Raw genomic sequence first — 22,500 nt, forward strand, 5'->3', positions numbered from 1 at the left:
TGTTTATCTGCTAAACAAGAACATTGCTCAGGTAGCGCACACACACACACACACAGACACACACAGAGTTGTCTTAGACATACAGCAGACGTCAGTTCAGGTTGTAAACACAAAGTGTGTCGAGCCATTTTATGTAGTTGTCCTGTGTGTGTGTGTGTGTGTGTGTGTGTGTGTGTGTGTGTCAATGGTCTGCACTTCCTCTTCACTGTGCACTTTTGGGACAGTGTATCTTTGAAGTAGTCAGTACACACACACACACACACACACACACACACACGCGCACTCAGTGACAGACACAGTGAAACACACTTGGCAGTGAACGAATCCTGACTATTAGCTCATTCAGCTGCTGTGGGATGGAAACCATATGAACACACACACACACACACGCGCACACACACACACACAGTCGTACACTTGTAGACTATTAGCTTCTGTTTTTATGTTGATGTGGTTTATTTATTAACACATTGTTTAGATTTTAATCTTTATCTTACACCACAGCCACATAAGGTACTTGTTTCTGATTGGTCGGCTGGTGCATGTGTTGTTGCGTCATGGATCCTATCGTTAGTCTAATCGCAAACTCAACGCTTTTGATATTGTGTTGTACAGTAACCATGACAACGCACATAAACAACACCGCTAGGCTAGACCACTTTACTAAACAATAATAAGAAAAACGAGCTGCACGTATTTATGCAGAATGTGATTTATTGTGCAGAGGAATGTTTTAAAGAAAAGTGACAAAAACAGAATGAGGCGTAACCATAGCAACAAATGCACAATCACAAAGCCTTGGGGATGTTCAGCACCACCACCTTGTCCTGTTGGATGTTGGTGCTTACCCGTGGGTTTAATTTACATCACTCCTGTCTTCTCTTATGATCACATGGTAACATATGGACAAAAAGATTAATTGGTAAAGTTTATTAGAGTAAGAAAGAAGAGCTCGGGATAGACATGACTGGTGAGACAGAAAGAAGGAGAAAGAGAGAGACAGGTGGTGGAAAAGAGACACAGACAGGTAGATAAAGTCAGGGGTGTGTGGGGGTGTGTGCGCTGTAGTAAGAACTCAATTATTGCACTTTATTTGTCACACCTCATGTGCAGAATAGTGTTTGGCAGCTGTGTGTGTGGTGGTAGGTGGAGAATTTAGAAATGATCGCAGATGGAGGGATGAGGACCAACTGCTCCCTCATTTCTCTGTGATGTGTGAGTGAGTGAGTGTGTGAGTGAGTGTGTGAGTGAGTGTGTGAGTGAGTGTGTGAGTGAGTGTGTGAGTGAGTGTGTGAGTGAGTGTGTGAGTGAGTGTGTGAGTGAGTGTGTGAGTGAGTGTGTGAGTGAGTGAGTGTGTGAGTGAGTGTGTGAGTGAGTGAGTGTGTGAGTGAGTGTGTGAGTGAGTGTGTGAGTGAGTGTGTGAGTGAGTGTGTGAGTGTGTGAGTGAGTGTGTGAGTGAGTGTGTGAGTGTGAGTGTGAGTGTGAGTGTGTGAGTGTGTGAGTGTGAGTGTGAGTGTGTGAGTGTGAGTGTGTGAGTGTGAGTGTGTGAGTGTGAGTGAGTGTGTGAGTGTGTGAGTGAGTGAGTGTGTGAGTGAGTGAGTAGGTCTGGATCTTCCTATGAAGCAGAAGCTGAGTGTCATCTCCAGACGTTTGTTGTACATCAGTGATCCTCAGACTCGTACACATGCTGTTTGTATATTTATTTATTTTTCTTTCTTTCTACAGGACAATAAACACTTTATAAAGTTACACAAAGACAACCTAAGAGAGTAAAAGAAGAAAATGATAAATGGCTTAAGAACATTTAAAATGAAAAAATTGCATGTTTAGGGAGAAAAATAAAATAAAATATCTTGAGGATAGAAATAAAGAAAAAATAAAGATTGATATTTAATAAATAAAAAGTGATGAAATGAAGGAAAATGTTAAGATTGCAATAATTCTGTATTTCACTCTTAATTTTCATTAGATTGTATTTTGTGAAGGAGGCACGGTGGCTTAGTGGTTATCACGTTCGCCTCACACCTCCAGGGTTCGGGGTTCGATTCCCGCCTCCACCTTGTGTGTGTGGAGTTTGCATGTTCTCCCCGTGCCTCGGGGGTTTCCTCCGGGTACTCCGGTTTCCTCCCCCGGTCCAAAGACATGCATGGTAGGTTGATTGGCATCTCTGGAAAATTGTCCGTAGTGTGTGATTGCGTGAGTGAATGAGAGTGTGTGTGTGTGTGTGTGTGTCCTGCGATGGGTTGGCACTCCGTCCAGGGTGTATCCTGCCTTGATGCCCAATGACGCCTGAGATAGGCACAGGCTCCCCGTGACCCGAGGTAGTTCAGATAAGAGGTAGAAAATGAATGAATGAATGAATGTATTTTGTGATTTAGAGCCGCTAAAGCTGCTCTCAGGAGAAGGGAGAGACATAAAAGGAAGAGAGAAAACTAACCAACTAACTAACTAACTATCTAACTAAATAACTAACTAAATAAATAAATAAATGTAGAATAAAGAAAGAAAGGAATGATGTACACATCACACAGTTTTGATTTTGTTGACATCCACATCCCCTCTTTTTATTCATACTCTCAGGGTCTTTGTTATTCTGCTGATGATTTTTGTAAACCTCGCCCTACAGCCCCATTGTAACCTCCTGGCAGAGGCAGTCAGCTCTTCATTCCTCCCTCACTTCGTCAGATCACATCACTGAGTCATCACTGCATTGTGCAGTTAATGGGGGATATTTGGTGGCATTTTTTCAGTTCTGGTCAACTGCAGAAATATTGTGTGCATGTGCGTGCATGCATGCGTGTGTGTGTGTATGTGTGTGTGTATGTGTGTGCGTGCGTGCGTGCGTGCATGTGTGTGTGTGTGTGTAAGCCGTGATCTGTAGGAGGAAACCCAGCAGTCACTCCGTCTGCCAGGAGCTTGGCCAAATCTCCCTGATTCACGAGCATCTATGGAGCAGTAGAAATGTCCTCCATTGTGGCATGCAGCATACAGAGAGATGGAGATAGACGGAGAGATGGAGGCGGGGTTTATGAGCATTCCTCCTCTCGCTTTATAAAACACTAAAGTGGCTCTAATTGAATTTCCATGGTTTTGCGGTCGACAGGCGGAGAGTTTAACACACCACAGAGAGACGCCGCTGCTCGGGGAGTGTGTGTGTGTGTGAGGACAGGGAGTACCTGGGGTTCCACCACAAGTGTGTGTTTTTGGCTTGTGTGTATTTACATGTGTATGGAAAGTGAGCGCTTGTTAAAGATACCTCAGATTCCCCTCAGACTCATAAAATTCCCAGTGAATGAGAAACGCTGAGCACAAAACTAACACAAGTCCTGCTGTTTATTTCTCTTTAAATTATTACTCACATTTTACATTCGACTGAATATGAACATTCACTTACAGAAGGGTGGGAAGGGACTCTGCTTTTGTCTCAGTGCGTCTTCGTACAGTGCTATTTGTGTGCGTGTGTGTGTGTGTGTGTGTGTGTGCGCGTGTGTGTGTACCCATTCTGGGTGTAATTGTCGCTCTAAAGTGGGAAGCATTTGGCTGGGAATCTCTGTTATTGACTTTAACGGCCCTGCTGCTGTTTGGAACTGCGCTCTGGAACATTTTCCTCTTTTTTCCGCTGGATAATCACCATTTGTGAGGCTTTGCTCCAGCTCTGATTTAGACCCGGAATGTCTTCGGCTCTGTCTTGTGGTGTTTATTACGTTACAAAGGGGTTCATGAGTTGTGACAGTGTTAATGTTTGAGTCTGATTACTCTCGATCTGATCACATGAGTATCACATGAGTCCCATCTGAAGGAACAGACACCTTTCTCCATTTTATACAGAAAAGGGTAGTGAGAGTTGAGTGGGCGGAGCTTCACAGCGGCCTGCTCTTACAGCAGTCAGTAATCCTGATGTGTGATGGAGGTGACGATGCTCTTGATGATGGTGTGTGTGTGTGTGTGTGTGTGTTGGGCTGGAAGCTGTCTAACATGTCACAGATAACTTACTCCTCTCTCTCTCTCTCTCTCTCTCTCTCTTATATACACACACATGCACATGTGATGAAGTGCGGAGTTAAATATTATTGCATGCAGATGAACTACACACAACATCTGTTACAGATGTATACAGAACAGAGAGACCTTCCTTCCTTTTTTTTACCTGCTTTTCTCTTCTCTCCCTCTCTGTCTTTCCTCTGCTCCGTTTCTCAGTAATGGTTTTACAGTTGAGTGGTTAATGAAAGCGGCTGTTAAATAAACACCAGCGAGCTTTAAAACGGCCACTGCTTCATTCGCCTGGTGGGAAAAGAAACACACACACACACACACACACACACACACACACACACACACAGAGTGAGTCCTACAGGAATTGGCATTAGTTAATTGGCAGTAGCAGTCATTCAGCTGCAAAGAGTTTCCACATGAGAGAGAACCTTAAAGCTGTCATTCAGGACCTGAGCAGATCCTCACACTTCTGTCTGATCTCCAGTCTCAGTCTGACCTTCTGAGTAAAGAAGTGTGTGATGAAGGACAAGTCTTTGAGCTGCTTTTTTCTACAGAGACACATGCAACACTAACCTGTGATGCCAAACGCAGGCCAAAGAAACAACGGCGACTTCTTGCCGGTGGTCCGAGGCTGTAATTACACACAACAGCACGCTGTCAGAGGGCTTTCATCAGCTACACGACGTAAACACGCAGCCGTGGCTGGATTCAGCCTCACATTCTTCACGTGCCTAAACCATCATTTAAACCTGCCCTGAACTTCAGCTGCTAAACCTCTCGTCTGCTGCACCTCCACGTCCCACCTTTTCTGATGACATCTCCTCCTTCTCAGGATTTTACAGGGTTCAAGTGTAGTTTAGTGAACGGCTGAAACTTTCAGTAGGCCTCATTTTTGGGGGGGGGTAAAAAAAGTGCACTTGTGTTGCTGAGGGAAGCAGACAGGAATGCTGACGGATTGACCTTTAACCTTTTTTTTTCTCTGAAAGCCCTCCTGCAGTAGTAAAGCCCCTCTATTAGAGCTATTAGAGTTGGGTAAAGCAGCTGAGGGGGGTATTAAGGTGAGGTGTGGGGTTGCTTGGCTCTTCTCTCTTCAACCCCTCTTTTTTCCTCTCCTCTTAATTCCCTCTTTTCCCTCATGGAAACTCATCCTTGCTCCAGAATCATAACGACCCCCTCGTAAAACTTCCCCGCTACGCGTTTTATTCCTCAATAATAAAACACCACCACAGACTTTTGGCGCGAAGCAGACTGTCAGGGTTTAATGGTTTAAATTGGCAGTTCCGCTCAAAGCGAGAGCCATGAATGACCGCACGCTGTGCGTTGTTATTTTATTATCATTAGCGTTATTGTTCGGCAAAAGCATTTCCTCAATCGATCTGAAGCCAAACGACCGTTTGGATAATCAGAGCTGAAAAGTTGAAGGTTGTGTAACAATGTGATGTAGAAACTGCCTGCATCATGCTTTATTAGCTTCACCAAACATCCCAATATTATTGGTAGTGCTCTAGTTGTTGTTGTTGTTGTTGTTGTCGAGTGTGTGGTTCAGCTGCTCAGATGGATGTGTGGATTCGTTGCTGTGGTGTTAACAGGCTGATTGTTCCTCGCCGTGTCCTCTGCTGGTGTTGAGTTTCTCTTCCCTCGGGTTAAAAGGGTGTAATGTTACTCGCTCAGGGTTCATGGGTGGGTTTGAGGCTCTGTGACACGGATTCAGGGATTCAACAGGTGTCACTGTGCACCACTGATACTGCACTAATAATCACCAACCCAGCCTTAAACACTAAGCACTAAAGACAGGCATTGCGTGTGCTATGACTTTACCCTGGGAAGCTTCTAGAAGCTTAGAATGAGGAAGGTGTCGGTGTTTAGTGCAAGAGATCGGTGGTTACTGGGTAATATCAGTGTCTTTAGGAATCTTTTGTGGTGTGAAACCGGACAGAAAGTGGTGTTTGTTGTGAAATGCTGCAGTTCTGTACTGTATTCTGTCAGTGTTTATTTGAAGGATGGAGGTTTAACTTTTCGATGATGATGATGATGATGATGATAATAATAATCAGATGCTTTACAGAAGGTTTCTGAATTTACATTCTGCTTGAGGCCTTTCTGTAGCACAGTAAGGTTCTCAGCAGCACATCAGTTGGAATTACAATCACAGAGCACACAAATGTGTGTGTGTGTGTTTGGATGTGAACAGTCAGGCCGTCTGTCACTGGTGGTCTGTTAATTAGATTTCCTGTAGGTCTCAGCTCGTGGTTGCTGTAACTGTAAATGAGCGGAGGATTTGGGCGCCTCTGTAATCCTCCACAACGTTTTGACGTATTAAAAGGCGAGCTGATGAGCGAGCGAGCCACAACTGTGTTCCATTATCACCCATGGTGCAGAGAGAACGAGAGAAAAGAGAGAGAACGAGTGAAATAGAGGGATGAAAGCAGTGATCGGGTGGAGGGGAAGATGCGTGACGGGGGTCAGCGACACGCTGAAACCGGAGATGCTTTAAAGGAACTCAGATTTATCCCTCTCGTGTACAGCTACAGGAAACGTCAAGAGGAATAAGACCATCACAGCACCGGTGCTTTAAAGTGTCCCAGAGTATGTGTGTCATATCATCTGTTACACATCCACTATATTTATATAAAACACCCCTCCTTTAACTCTCTCCGTCTTTCCTTTGAAAGCTGCAGGAGTCCCGGCTCAGCCAGAGCGGAGCTTCAATTAAATTAAATCGCCCAATCTGACCAGTTCTGAACTCACATCATACTCACAACCAGTGGCTTTTAGTTTAGTTGCCCTGAAGTTGTGTAACATGCTAATAAACCTCACAGCAGATGCTAAATGCACAATATAATACATTACATGCGTGTTTAAGGCTAGTTCCTCAAATCCGACAGCTAGCGCAGGAGGCGTAACTTCTCAAACGTGGTCAGATCAGAAGGTATTGTGTAATTAAGGCCAGGATTTAAAGCCAAAGAAATGTATTACAGTATATAAGACCCTGAAGTCATGTTTTTGTTTGTGTCATTACTTTACTGTTAGTTTTTTTTTGTCTCTCACTATCTGTGTGGTCCTAATATGAAGGAATTCTTTATCCTCTGCACATCACTTTAAATCCTTCATGAACCGGTTCAGACTGGATCCATACGCTGCTGTAATTCTCTCATTCCCAGAGTAACTCTAGGATTTAAGTCCGAATCCGTGACACTGGTCATTTTTATCCGACTTCACGTGGCACGTGTTTTTTCCCTTCTATAAACTGAGCAGTAGAAACGACTCCAGGTAATGTAAATCCCATCTGAACTGACGTGTCAGGATGGATTGTGTTAGATCCTGTGGGAACAGAGGTTCTGCTCTTTTTCTTTAGCATAACGACGTTCCAAGAAGCGCTCGCTCTTTTTCCCTTTTCTGTCGTCTCACAACGTAAACGAGATGGAAAAAAAGGATTTTTACAGAAGCAACACCTCCAGGGTTTTTTCTAGTTATTGATTTCCAGAGATGGGGGACTCGAGTCATGTGACTTGACTCGAGTCAGACTTAAGTCGCAAATTTGAGACTTGCTTGACAAATATTAAAAAAAGACTCGACTTGACTTTGACTTGACATTCAAGACTTGAGACTTACTTGTGACTTGCACGTGTGTGACTTACTCCCACCTCTGTTGATTTCTGAGTCCAGCTCCACACGACAGGCATGTGATGGTCGTGTTACCTGAAGATGATGATGATGATGATGATGATTTAAGCTCAGCCACACCCTCCTCAGCAACAAAGATCAGAGCAATCAGTGTGTATTAAAATGAGGTGTGTGTGTGTGTGTGTGAGAATCAAACATGATTCGGAAAGAGTGTCTAAATAACTGCGGACCAAATAACTGTTTGGGGCGCGTGTCTGTTCACAGGGTGGGACGTTTCAGGAGAATACAAAAGGCACGCTCTCAGACATCCTCTTGTTGTGCTAGTCTTTTAGTCGCTGTGGTGTTTTTGGTGACATGGCGGTGGATGTCTGGAACAGAGTCTTCAGCAGGCCTGAGTGGACAAGAGCCAGTGCCCGCAGTCCATCTGTAGTTTTCATGGCTAATTACATCAAGGCTAGTGAACAATAGCGTGTGTTTACAGCGAGTCTGTACGGTTTGCATTACACCAAGCCTTTCCGCTGAACCTGTGTCCAAGTCAGGAAGTCTGTCTGCACTTAAACATGCGTAAACATCTGATGACGAGGTGGCCATCTTTACTCTGTTCACTATTGCCTGAGATCCTCTTACACTGACTCTGAGAATAATTTTCAGCTACGGCGGGGTAACTCAGGTGAAAGGTGATCCCAGTGAAAGACGAGTCCTCCATTAATTCAAATATATGCGTTGGCATCAGAGAGAGAACTCGATTCCTTTGCTTTTCGTCGCCACTTCTGTGCCACTCTGTCTTAAGGCAGCATGTGTGAGGTTTGCATAATGCATGGGACTTCATGAGACTTAATGCATGCCTGCTTTCTGCTAGTGTTACACAGGCCTGGGTTTTGCATTTTACATTAGCAAGTCCTCTGGGCCAAAGGTTCACGCTTCAGTTCTTTCAACATTTGCATTATTTTCAGGTCTTTATGAGCAACACAGCGGCCATCAGCAGGATGCGAGAGCGAGCATGCGAGAGCTGTGTTTCACACCTCTGGAATGTGATCATTGATCATCATTAAAACGAAGCAGCGACAAATTTGACATTTTAAACTGAACAACACAATTGTGTTAGTGTACAGGGACGGCGTGGCTCTAGCAGTGACCAGAGGTAATGTCCAAAACCGAAGCTCGTCATGTCTTCCATCGCTTGGCTTCTATTATATCTCGGGAGTTTCCTCGGTAATTTATCCGTCAGCACAAGACTAAACGGTTGTGATTTCAGCAAGTTTCCCAGCATGACTTCTCTCCGTCTTTCACAAACCGAAGTTGAGTGAAAAATATTAGAGCTCGTGTACTCCAGTGGCCACGGAGACACGTTAAACCTGTTGTGGCTGACCAACATGGAATAACAGTAATGGAAGCTGACTTTCCTTCCATACGGAGTGTGGCGTGCGACTTCAGTAGGGCCCCAAGTCCGGGTGGACTCCCTCTTACTGCACCTGCATAGGCCTCTCCGATACAGGGTAAGTCAGGAGCATCCGGACGCCTTGATTGCTTTCCCCAGGGACGTGAAACACTCGGGTAACCTGTGAAACAGAGAACTCCTTCCACATGTGCCGTTTCACTGCCCATCCCGTCCGAGCCAAGGCCGCGGCTCTTCGACGTCTCAGACCGGATTAATTTTTTCTGATTGTAAATTGCCACTGGAGCCTCTGAAGGCCTCGGTCTCTCCAGGGTCTGGATAAAAAAAAAATAGTGGTGCACTGGGAAAGGTGAACCTCATGATGAAAAGTCTTCTCTGAGGTGCTTTCTTCATCTACTTCATCCTCTTTCCAGCAGCTGGCCAAACACTTTTCAGCTGATGCTAATAACTGAAGCGCCATGACTCGGGCGCTGACAAGAGCCTGGGCCTGAAATGATCTCACTCTGAATGCAGCCGCTTCATTAAAGGGGAGATTCTCAGATGGAACGTCACTCGCGATATACGTCAAAAAGGCGACTGTTAACCTTTTAGGGCGACGCGGCAAATCGGTGTCGGCAGAGGTGAAGGACAAAACACGCCACGGACGGGAAGGTTAACGGGAACACAAGCAACTTGTTTACTTTTCCTTAGACAAAATGGAAGTAATTGAAGAGAATGATTTCCGTAACGGATCTTTTTGAAGGTGAAACGTTTTGCTTCGGCTGTTTACGGCTGTGATTTTGTTTGAACGTTCCGCACTCCTGCGATCAGCCCCGACACCACGCTGAATTACAACAACGGACACAGTCCTGTTCATCTTTGTTTAAATTGCCCTAAACATTTCTAAACCAGTCCACGGTGTACCGTCGCTTCACGTTACGAGATGAGAGCGTAAGGTGGCGGCTCTCCTTCATCGGCCGATGCATCACTGGAAGTGGTAAATGTTACGGAAGTTTCTGGAATGCACTCGCGCTAATCACTGTTTGTTTCTCATTGACGTTCTAAATAAATTCTGAAAATCATCATAATTCTTACCAAATGTACACAATCAGGGGGAGTTTATACCGCTGTCAGTCTGATCAGGAGACCAAGGTCGTGTCGGCGCTTCATGCGTGCGGTGACCTTGCAGCAGTTTAACACAAAAACACACAAATGCATCAACTGTTCCACCATCGCTGTTTTTCATTAAAGTTTTATGCACTTCTGTAATATTCCATGTGTAAATAGGAAAAGTGGGCGTGGCCTCAGTCGGCTGAAACAATGCTGTTTATTCCTCGTTTCTCTCAGCGCCTCATTTTCACTCCTCTAGAACGACTCTTCTGTAACGCTGCTTCTCACAAGGGCTTGGCTACAGAATCTCTTTACAGAAATCTTCTGATCCTCGCAGCTCTTACTGGACTGTTTGTTAATGAGAGAACAATAAGCATGTGATCTGCTGAGACCGATCAGTGCAGTATCAGTCACCTCAGTGAGGCGAGAACACTGCAGCAGGAGTGCAGGGTTTACTGTCAGCTCACTGTAAAGTCCAGCTTTCTCCCCATGTAGGAAAACTGTAGAAGGTCAGGATTTTATTTATCTGTGTTTGTCCATTTTGCTTTTCTCACAGCACACAATCTCACAATCTAAACCACTCTATTGTCTGTCAAACATACATCAGTCTAGAAAAGGTTCCATGAGAGAGAGAGAGAGAGAATGAGAGAGAGAGGGAATGAGGAAAAGAGAGAGAGAGAGAGAGAAAGGGAATGAGGGAGAGAGAGAGGGAGAGGGAATGAGAGAGAAAGAGAGAAAGTGCAGGAATGGTTTTTGAATTATGGATGTGTCACAGTTAAGAAGAGCTTTTGGAGCACCTCGAGGCCTGTTGGCCATATGTGCTCCTGTTCACTCTGATTCTTTCGTTTGTGTGTGCGTGTGTGTGTGTGTGTGTGTGTGCACGCGCGTGTGCGAGAGAGAGAGTGTGTGTGTGCGAGAGAGAGTGTGTGTGCGCGCGAGAGCGCGTGTGCGCGCGAGAGCGCGTGTGCGCGCGCGAGAGCGCGTGTGTGCGCGCGAGCGAGCGTGTGTTTGCGCGCGAGTAAAATGATTCCTTTATTTGTGCGTTTAGATCTCTACTGCCTTTGAATTAAATATGATCTGTGTGTTAAGAAAATCTGGTTATTCACACCTTACAGAGGCCCACAATGTGGTGTGTGTGTTTTTTTTCTTTCTGGAATATGTAATTCCTGTGGTCTTTATAAGTAAGATTGTGTGTGTATGTGTGTGTGCGCATGTGTGTATGTGCGCACGCACCCTCTGGTTTGAGCCCACAGGTTTCAGCATGGCTTCCTCTCAACACCTGGGTTTAGGAGGTTTAACTGAACTGTACAGCGGCATTAAAAGAGTTTAACGTAATTTAATCAGGATCTGATCTCACACTCTGAAGCGACTCATTGTCCGGAAAATGCTCCACTTTTCCCCGCTCACATCTCTGCGAATCTTAATTGAATTTTGGATTTAATCTAATCAGCGACTCATAGGTTTGTAAGTGTATGGTTAGGGCAGTGTCAGGGAGGTGTGTGTTCTCTTCCTCTTCCTATAGCTGTGTGAGATCAGCGCTGGCTCACGACTCGGAAGCTCGCTGAGACGTGCTGGAAAAGCCGGAGGATTGAGTTTAAACCTGAACGAATGGCAGCATTCAACCATTTCAGCACCAATCCAGTCCTGGAGCTGAGCTGCTGCTTTTGATAAAGTTCTAAGAGGAAGGAGGGACTGGATCTGTGAGAGACATTAAAAAACACACACACACACACACACACACACACACACACACACAGACAGATATTTAAAGATGTCAGATATTAAGGCTGCCCTTGGGAGGACGTCTAGAATAGTACAATAAATATAAACCAGTATACACTGCTCCTTTGTCTGTGTGTGTGCCTGTGTGTGTGTGAGAGAGAGACACACACTCATAGCCTTTACTAACATTATACAGGTCAGAGAGGCCACATGTTTGTAATACAGGTCAGAGAGAGTGTGTGTGTGTGTGTGTGTGTAACTGATCTACTGTATGGCTCTTTATAATTGCAAATGTAATTGCAGTCTTCCAAGCAGAACGTCCTGTCTTCAGGGTCAGGGTTACAGGAGAAACTGTGTGTGTGTGTGTGTGTGTGTGTGTGTCTTTTTTCCTCTCTGCCTTTCTGGCTTGTTTTTCTGTGTTTTAGTCAGAAATTCAGTAAAATCTGCAGCACATTCCTGTGTTGAATGATGTGTATCAGCTGAGAGCTTGTTCAGTTCCACCAGTTCAGCATTGTGCATTAAATCACAGCTGAAATGGAAAACTTTAATATTTAACATTTGAAATATTTGTCCAAATCAATCCTATAAACAGTTAATAAAGCAGATGAAGGTCTCGACGTGTGTGTGTGTGTGTGTGTGTGTGTAAAATTGGAGCTGTGGGGCTGTGTTTGGACTTTTGCCGTTTTTCCCTCCAGACTAAACTCCCAGACTCTGGAGGTGAGTGATGTTTGTCGCAGGAGGAATCAGTCTGAGGTTGGGAAGCAGACACGTGGTTTCATGTTCCTCAGGTTCTCGATCACAGCCAGATGTTCCTCCTCCTCCTCTTCATGGTGTGTAGAGGAGCTGTATGCACCTTAGTCTCTCTGGTGGAGGTTCCTGAGCTACACCCGCAGCTTTACAGTGTTGTAAATCCTTTAAATTGTCACGTGCCAATAAATCACATAAACATCAAGCGAGTAGAAATCCTCTGACGACAAACTCCCCTGTTCAGCTCCCTGAGCCCTGATTCTAATAAATTTGGCTCCAGATTAAAGAAGGACAGAAGCAAGTCAAGACGTGCAAAGCGTGAATGGCCCGTGAGCCTGGTGTCCTGGTGGTAAATGTGTTCACTGTTACGGAGGAAAAGAAAAATTAGCTGTACATTTCCTAAAGGAAAGAGTGTGGCTTGGACAGAGAGGAGACAGAATGGGGTTTAATCCTGAAACGAACATGTGGAAGAGGATGAAGAAATTAAAAGAAGGAAATAAAGGCGTATAATTGTGTGTGTGGGGGAGGGGGAGGGGGTAATTATGTGAAGCAACTTGATTTTGTTTTTCTAAAAATAATATCAGATGTTGATTAGATATTGATCATGTGGTGTGTGTGTGTGTGTGTGTGTGTGTGTATACAGTTGCGGTACCAGCACGGCCTCTCCACGCCGGATCTGCGTCAGACTTTACCCAACCTCAAGAACTTCCTGGAACACGGGCTGCTGGTCAGATGGTGAGTTACACAAAATCTTCCTCACTTACACACACACTCACACACGCTCACACACGCTCACACACGCTCAAACTCTCACAATCACACACACACACGCCCACACACGTACACACACACACTCTCAAACACACACACACACGTTCTCTCACACACACACACACACACACACACTCTCTCACACACACATACTCACACACACACACTCACACACACTCACACACACACACACAGGAAACATGATTTAATGTCATTGTTGATTTATGCTCCACTTTTGGTTGTTCCACACATGGTGGTGAGATGGTGAGAGTTATTTAAACATATTCCTTCACACATGAGTTAATGTAGGAACACCAAACCCCTGGTACAGCTAAAGCCGTTAGAATCTCTAACACTTCCTCAATGGACTGTTCGTGTCTCTGTATCCCAGTGTGTCTGCTCTCTCACACGGCTTTAAGGAGGAAAAGAGAGAAATCACAGGAACACTGGTGTACATTTAACACAGGATTTATTCTTTTTTGTTTATTGGGTGTAATGTGGAGGAATGTTTCAGTGTACAGGATGCAGGAGAGCTGGGAAATACATGGAGTACAGCAGGGTAGGGAATACTACAGTGTGGTGTAATAGGGAATACTACAGTGTGGTGTAATAGGGAATACTACAGTGTGGTGTAATAGGGAATACTATAGTGTGGTGTAATAGGGAATACTACAGTGTGGTGTAATAGGGAATACTACAGTGTGGTGTAATAGGGAATACTATAGTGTGGTGTAATAGGGAATACTATAGTGTGGTGTAATAGGGAATACTATAGTGTGGTGTAATAGGGAATACTACAGTGTGGTGTAATAGGGAATACTACAGTGTGGTGTAATACGGAATACTACAGTGTGGTGTAATAGGGAATACTACAGTGTGGTGTAATAGGGAATACTATAGTGTGGTGTAATAGGGAATACTACAGTGTGGTGTAATAGGGAATACTACAGTGTGGTGTAATAGGGAATACTACAGTGTGGTGTAATACGGAATACTACAGTGTGGTGTAATAGGGAATACTACAGTGTGGTGTAATACGGAATACTACAGTGTGGTGTAATAGGGAATACTATAGTGTGGTGTAATAGGGAATACTATAGTGTGGTGTAATAGGGAATACTATAGTGTGGTGTAATAGGGAATACTACAGTGTGGTGTAATAGGGAATACTATAGTGTGGTGTAATAGGGAATACTACAGTGTGGTGTAATAGGGAATACTACAGTGTGGTGTAATAGGGAATACTACAGTGTGGTGTAATAGGGAATACTACAGTGTGGTGTAATAGGGAATACTATAGTGTGGTGTAATAGGGAATACTATAGTGTGGTGTAATAGGGAATACTACAGTGTGGTGTAATAGGGAATACTATAGTGTGGTGTAATAGGGAATACTATAGTGTGGTGTAATAGGGAATACTACAGTGTGGTGTAATAGGGAATACTACAGTGTGGTGTAATAGGGAATACTATAGTGTGGTGTAATAGGGAATACTATAGTGTGGTGTAATAGGGAATACTATAGTGTGGTGTAATAGGGAATACTATAGTGTGGTGTAATAGGGAATACTATAGTGTGGTGTAATAGGGAATACTAAAGTGTGGTGTAATAGGGAATACTACAGTGTGGTGTAATAGGGAATACTACAGTGTGGTGTAATAGGGAATACTACAGTGTGGTGTAATAGGGAATACTACAGTGTGGTGTAATAGGGAATACTATAGTGTGGTGTAATAGGGAATACTATAGTGTGGTGTAATAGGGAATACTACAGTGTGGTGTAATAGGGAATACTACAGTGTGGTGTAATAGGGAATACTATAGTGTGGTGTAATAGGGAATACTATAGTGTGGTGTAATAGGGAATACTATAGTGTGGTGTAATAGGGAATACTATAGTGTGGTGTAATAGGGAATACTAAAGTGTGGTGTAATAGGGAATACTACAGTGTGGTGTAATAGGGAATACTACAGTGTGGTGTAATAGGGAATACTACAGTGTGGTGTAATAGGAAATACTATAGTGTGGTGTAATAGGGAATACTACAGTGTGGTGTAATAGGGAATACTACAGTGTGGTGTAATAGGGAATACTATAGTGTGGTGTAATAGGGAATACTATAGTGTGGTGTAATAGGGAATACTATAGTGTGGTGTAATAGGGAATACTACAGTGTGGTGTAATAGGGAATACTACAGTGTGGTGTAATAGGGAATACTACAGTGTGGTGTAATAGGGAATACTATAGTGTGGTGTAATAGGGAATACTATAGTGTGGTGTAATAGGGAATACTACAGTGTGGTGTAATAGGGAATACTACAGTGTGGTGTAATAGGGAATACTACAGTGTGGTGTAATAGGGAATACTATAGTGTGGTGTAATAGGGAATACTATAGTGTGGTGTAATAGGGAATACTACAGTGTGGTGTAATAGGGAATACTACAGTGTGGTGTAATAGGAAATACTATAGTGTGGTGTAATAGGGAATACTACAGTGTGGTGTAATAGGGAATACTACAGTGTGGTGTAATAGGGAATACTATAGTGTGGTGTAATACGGAATACTATAGTGTGGTGTAATAGGGAATACTACAGTGTGGTGTAATAGGGAATACTATAGTGTGGTGTAATAGGGAATACTACAGTGTGGTGTAATAGGGAATACTACAGTGTGGTGTAATAGGGAATACTACAGTGTGGTGTAATAGGGAATACTACAGTGTGGTGTAATAGGGAATACTACAGTGTGGTGTAATAGGGAATACTATAGTGTGGTGTAATAGGGAATACTATAGTGTGGTGTAATAGGGAATACTATAGTGTGGTGTAATAGGGAATACTACAGTGTGGTGTAATACGGAATACTACAGTGTGGTGTAATAGGGAATACTACAGTGTGGTGTAATAGGGAATACTACAGTGTGGTGTAATAGGGAATACTATAGTGTGGTGTAATAGGGAATACTACAGTGTGGTGTAATAGGGAATACTATAGTGTGGTGTAATAGGGAATACTACAGTGTGGTGTAATAGGGAATACTACAGTGTGGTGTATATGATGGTGTATAAGATGATAACACAGTGTCCTGAAGGGCAGTGAACATGGAATACTGAGTCCCTGATCCAGTCCCTGATCCAGTCCCTGATCCAGTCCCTGATCCAGTCTGCTCCCAAAGCCTAATTAAACCATGTGGGATTTCTCAAACTCGTCTGAATTTAAAAATGATATTAATAATAAAAATAATACTAAAACTCAAAAGTGAGCTGGACCTTGTGCAGGGTTTCGCTTTCAGACCCACACACACACACATACACACACACACACACACACACACATTTATCTTAAATAATAAGGTCCACTGGAACAGAAACAGGTTTCAGACATAAGAAGAATTATAAGCTTTATAAAGTCTTACACACGTGTGTTTATTCTGTCAGGACTTCTGATCATAAACGTGGCCTCTCTGAGACATGTGAATGTGAAATGAAGAACCAGGTTCTCTGTGTTCCTGAATCCCAGTGAAACCGCGAGCTCCTTCGCTCGTTTGTATCCATCTGGTTTCCCTTTCCAGAGCTGATCGATCGATAGCGTTCCTGCCAGAACCGTCATGTGAGCCTAATGAACTCTGAGACAAACGTTCAGCGTGGCAGGTTTATCAGCGGCGCCGCACGTGACGCCAGAGAAATGGAAAGCATGTTTATCGGATCTCTCTTTAGAACCCTTCAGAGCTGTGAAGCGGCTCCGGATTGAACCTCTTCTTGCCTCGCTTTCTTTCTTCATCCGGCTCTGTCGCGGTTCAGCGCCGGGGAACGGCCTCCTTTCCAGCGTTAATTTAATAATCTGTGTTTTGGAAAGGAAGCAGGCCAGCTTAAACAAAGTGGGAACAGATGAAACGCGTGACCTTCTGACCTTTTTTTGGCCTCTTCTAAATCAGGAAGTGGAAGTCCAGCATGTTTTTTCTTTGTTTTTTTAATAGTGTGATTTGCTAAAGCGTGAAGCAGGAAGTTTCAGCATCGCCACAGGCATCTCACACTCTCTCTCTCTCTCTCTCACACACACTCTCTCTCTCACACACACACACACACACAGTTTGCTCTGAACGTCAGGGCTTTCTCTTCACGCCTCCTCCGTGTAAAACCATCAGCTGTAAGTTACATCTTTCTGATCTCCTTTCTGTGTTGAGTTACATCTCGGTGCTCCTCAGCGTTTCTGCAGCTCGACTCGACTCCGAGTCGGTCGCACTTCTGTCGCCCTGCGTGGTTTATTGCCCTTATGTGTTGCTCCCTCACCTTTGGATCACCGGGTCAGATCGGGTTTCCAGCGCAGGAGCCGTAATGTAAAATATTAAGGCATAAAATCCTGCAGCAGGAGTTCAGTGCTATAATGTCCTCATCTTCTCACCGTATGCTTCCCACAGCTGTACCTGCACTCAGCCCTGCTCAGGCTGATCGAGGTCTGTTCTGTTCCTGATACTATAATATATTTAATCAGCACCATGATGCACTATCGGCTTTTTTAAAGAATCTGTGATTGAATCGGGTCGAAATGCAGCTTGAAATGATTAGAGTCGGGGTTTCCAGGGGCAACAGACAGCTTGCGAACCCCCTGAGAAACCCCCTGAGAAACCCCGACGCGGCACAGGAGAGCGAGAGGCTCACACTAATCCCAGTTATTTGTAATATGGAGTGGCTTTATTCTTCTGGGCCTGACGGGGCTTAGTGCATGTCAGTATCTCAGCAACAGTCTGATGTTTTTCTGCCTCTGAAGCGCTTCCTGAGCCTTTGTTTACAGAAACCTTCGTAACTCCGTAACTCAGCGAGGCAGCCAGGCTTCAGCAGCATCTCTGAGAACGACCACAGATCCAGAGTGAAAAATGGGTACGTTCCCAGAGGAAAAGCGCTGATCTGTGTGATCTCTGGCTCACGGATCAAAGGTTCAGAAATTAATCTGTGAAATATGCAACCTAGGCCTCCTTCTCTCCATCACACACACGCACGCACACACACACACACACACACACACACACACACACACACACACACAAACATATTTTCTCAATCTGTGTGGATAAAGCTGTGACCCAGTTCCTGTGAACAATGTTTTCTCTGGGAAAATTAAAACTCTGGACTTTACACACATGCTGAATTTGCAGCACAGAGCGAGAGGCTCCGCTCCCACTGCAGACCACACACACACAAGTGTGTGTGTGTGTGTGTGTGTGTGTGTGTGTGTGTGTGTGTGTGTGTGTGTGTGTGTGGTAACCTTAAGTAGTCATATACTGCAGATGAAGATGATTGAGTCCCACACTTGAGGTTATTAGCCGTACAGGTGTCTAGATGACAGAGATATAAAAGTTTCCGGTTACTGTCCACATTCTGAAGGACGCTGAGGTCTTTATCCACATCACAGACACAGGACTGTAGGTGAGATTCTACACAGTGGGGCTTAGACACCAAACCCTGAGGAGCAACTCATAAAGGAAAGGAATAAAACATCCAGTTTATTAGGAATTATAAGGAAAATCTATTTTACACAGTCTCTCTCTCTGTCTCTCTCTCTGTCTCCCTCCCTCTCTCTCTCTCTCTGTGTGTGTGTGTGAGAGAGAGAGAGTAGAGAGAGACACACACACACACACACTCTCTCTCTCTCTCACATGCACGCTAAACATTTAAACTGCGCACCTGCAAAGAGATGCTGAGAGAACTGATCTAAAAGACAAGAGAGAGACAGAGAGAGAGTGTGTGTGAGAGAGGGAGAGAGTGTGAGAAAGAAAGTCTGTATGTGTGTGTGTGTGTGTGTGTGAGAGAGAGAGAGAGAGAGAGAGTGTGTGTGTGTGTAAGTGTGTGTGTGTTCACATAAAGGTTTTTAATCACTCCTAGAGGATTTGAACTGTTTCCTCTTACAGCCTTATCACACACACACACATTATATCCAGATGTTCTTTTCACTGAAATTCCTTTAATAAAAGGTGAAATAGAACAATGGATTTGGATCAGGATCTCTATCTGTGTGTTTGGGTTCCAGATCATTTACAACACACACACACACACACACACACAGCTCATGTTAGTTTATAGTCTCTGTAGATGATGTTACTTCACATCTGGATGAAGTTCTTGTTAACGCTCAGTTCCTACAGTGTTAGTTGAACAGAGACGATCAGCACACAGCAACCTCACAGTAATGAAGATAATAATAATAAACAAAATGACTGAATCAGATCAAACTGTATGGCAGCATCAATAACTGGCCAATCAGGACTCTGTTTTTATCTTAGTCATGTGTATGCAATGGTGTGGCCCTGAAAGGGTGGGGCTTTAGTTCCTGCAAGAAGTCAAGGACGACTTTTAAAAGTTCATTTAAAGAGGCAATAATTGTATAAATAAAAGGGAACGAAGAAGAGAATATTAGTGTATACAGTTGGGGATGTTGGGGTGTGTTCACTGTCACTGGAGTTATAGACACTACTCTGTGGGCCACTGTAGGTCCTGGGGTGAAGGGTCATGAAAATGGGCAGGAGTCCACTTTAAAGCCTGAGATCTAATTAAAGAAAATACACTGTGTGTGTGTGTGTGTGTGTGTGTGTGCGTGCGTGTGCGCGCATGTGCATGTGTGCCCTTATGTTTGTGCACGTGTGTGTACTTGTGTGTTTTAGTGTGTGTGCTTGTGCGTGTGTGCTTGTGTGTTTGTGTTTTTTGTGCGTGTGTACTTGTGTTTGCGTGTGTGTGCGCGCGTGTGTTTGTGTGTGTGTGTGTGTGTGTGTATAAGGTAACTAAGTTAAAGATCAGAAGCAGAGAGTTGATGTTTGAATGAAATACTTTTTGGTCTTTGAAGTGATTGACGTGTTTCCAGTTTGACTTCAGCTGGTCTGTAAGAGGGTTTGACTGGGAGAGCAGCGGGACAGCAGCCAACTAATTGTGTTGATTAAAATAAATAGAGAACAGACACAAGATGAAAAATATTATGACACATCTGGGAGATTTTTTCTGGTTCACATCACTGCTAGACCTTCATGCTCTGTGTGATTAGATATCAGACCTGACTTGTGTTTACAATCTAATCTAAAAAAGGGAAACAGAAGGCAACAAACACGTGTGTGCATGAGTGTGTGTGTGCATGCCTCTGCATGCGTGTGTGTGTGTGCGTGTGTGTACACTTTGCTCCACCTGTGTGACACTGGACCTGGAGATCTTCACGCAGCACACGTGCACCTCTCACGGCTGTATGACGGTGATTAGTAGCGGATCAGACTGATCAGAGAGACGGTACTAAGTCTGACTGGGTTTGTTTCTCAGTGCTGAGAGAGATTAATCAGACTCTGAGATATGATCAGGTTCCGAGTCGAGGCAGCGAGTCTGCATTTTGTCTGGAGCGGCTCTCCAGGACTCCACGGGTCTTTGAAGTGTTTTTTTATGAAATGTTGCTCAGATCCCGTTTCCACTGCAAAGAGCTCTGGTTTTGTTCACTGCCTTTTTAATTCATGTCTGACTGCATGATCACATGATGGACGTCTTTTATTTAATTCACATTCAAACACTTTAAAATACCTCTAAATATTTCTCTGTCTCTGTAGTTCAGCTGTCAACCTGCAGGTTAGTAACATGAAATAAACATCAGGTTTCTCCTACAAATCTGTTAAAGGTCTCTTTTTATTGGCTCTGAATGTTATGATCATGTCTGAAAGGGATCAGAAAGGAGATCTCTGTTACAATCTCTCTCTCTCTCTCTCTCTCTCTCTCTCTCTCTCTCAGTGATCGTCATCAGGTGTCCAGCTCAATCCCAGTCCCTGTTAGATCCCATCTGAGCGTCACACAGGTCGCTTCTCCCGTCTCTCCGGAAGCGGACAAAAAGAAGCGCAAGTCATATAAACTCTACGACCAGGTCGTGACCCCTCTTCCTGAAGCCACAGCGAACCAGGAAGCTTCACCTTACTGTCTGGATGTCAGCATGGAGTTGGAGAAGACGCTCAGCGAGGCGGACGGCCAGGCCGAAGCTGCAGGAACATCGACACCGGAGCCGAAACCACAACAACACGATCCGGATGCAGAGAAGATTCCGGAGAGAGATCTGGAACAGTTTGGGGTCCCGAGAGATTCGGAATGTGTGGAGGAAAATCTGCAGCACCAGGGAGCCATGAACGGCTCTGCGGGCGTCCCGGCCGGGGCGGAGCTGTGCTGCTCCGTGGAACAGGCGGAGGAGATCATGGGCACGGAGGCGACGGGGTTGGGGTTAGGATCACGACTGGAGGATTTCCCCTGTATCCCTGTGGAACACGCCGTGGCCGTAGAGAGTGACGATCAGGTTCTCGGAGAACTGGAGAACTTTGAGGAGTTCTCAAAACGCATCTGTGCTCTAAACGAGAAACCGTCCTGCTTCAGACGGCCACGCAAAAACTCTGATAAATAACCAGAGGTCAAGGGTCACCAGGTAGGCCTTGACCTTCACACCTGACTGCATTGAACAGACATTACACACAGAGGTATATTATTATTATTATTATTATTATTATTAGGAAATATCTGGAATATTTGCACTCTAACCCTTTCAAATAAAAATAAAGAGAATGTGGTTCAGATTCTTGTGTCTTTTTTCGTGTGTGTGTGCGGGTGAGGTTTGGGGGGCGGGGGGGTTCACAGCAGCAACATTTATGTTAAAGTCCTGCGATCCTCCTGATCGTTATCTCAGTGATTGTGTGAGGACTGCTGTCTAGCTGAAGGAGAGTGTGTGTGTGTGTGTGTGTGTGTGTGTGTGTGAGAGTGTGTGTGTGTGTGTGTGTGAGTGTGTGTGTGAGAGTGTGTGTGTGAGTGTGAAGGATTTAGAGGATTTAGTGTCTTTACTTCCCATCTGATTATCTGAAGACTAAACACAGAGCGATGATGTAATTAGCTTATCACTGTGTGCTTATCTCTAACGACACGTGTTATTAAGAGCTCACTATATCTCCTGCTCACTGACTGCTGTCTCACTCACTCTCTGTCTGTGTGTGTGTGTGTGTGTGTGAGGGGGGCGTGTAGGGGGTTGTGTCAGTTTAAAACACTTGTATGCATGGAGATTGATGTGGATATTAAGAGATGAGACTTTGTGATCATGTGGTCTACGACTTTAGGATCTGTTTTAGAGCCAGTGAGTGTTGTGAGAACTACTGAACTGTT

General features: G+C 44.3%; 1 protein-coding gene across 1 annotated transcript in view; it reads left to right on the top strand.

Annotated features, from left to right (window-relative positions):
- Positions 1–21,916, top strand: part of uvrag (UV radiation resistance associated gene) — a 45,771-nt gene extending 23,855 nt beyond the window's left edge. The window contains exons 13-15 of the mRNA XM_060896064.1: positions 1–31; positions 13,215–13,306; positions 21,100–21,916. The exon at positions 1–31 is cut by the window's left edge and continues 45 nt beyond it. Of these exons, the coding sequence (XP_060752047.1) occupies positions 1–31; positions 13,215–13,306; positions 21,100–21,754 (778 nt within the window). The 3' untranslated portion in view covers positions 21,755–21,916. The remainder of the gene's footprint in view (positions 32–13,214; positions 13,307–21,099) is intronic.
- The last annotated feature ends 584 nt before the right edge of the window (positions 21,917–22,500 follow it).

This window comes from Tachysurus vachellii, chromosome 20 (assembly GCF_030014155.1).
Source record: "Tachysurus vachellii isolate PV-2020 chromosome 20, HZAU_Pvac_v1, whole genome shotgun sequence".
In the NCBI taxonomy this organism is placed as follows: Eukaryota; Metazoa; Chordata; class Actinopteri; order Siluriformes; family Bagridae; genus Tachysurus; species Tachysurus vachellii.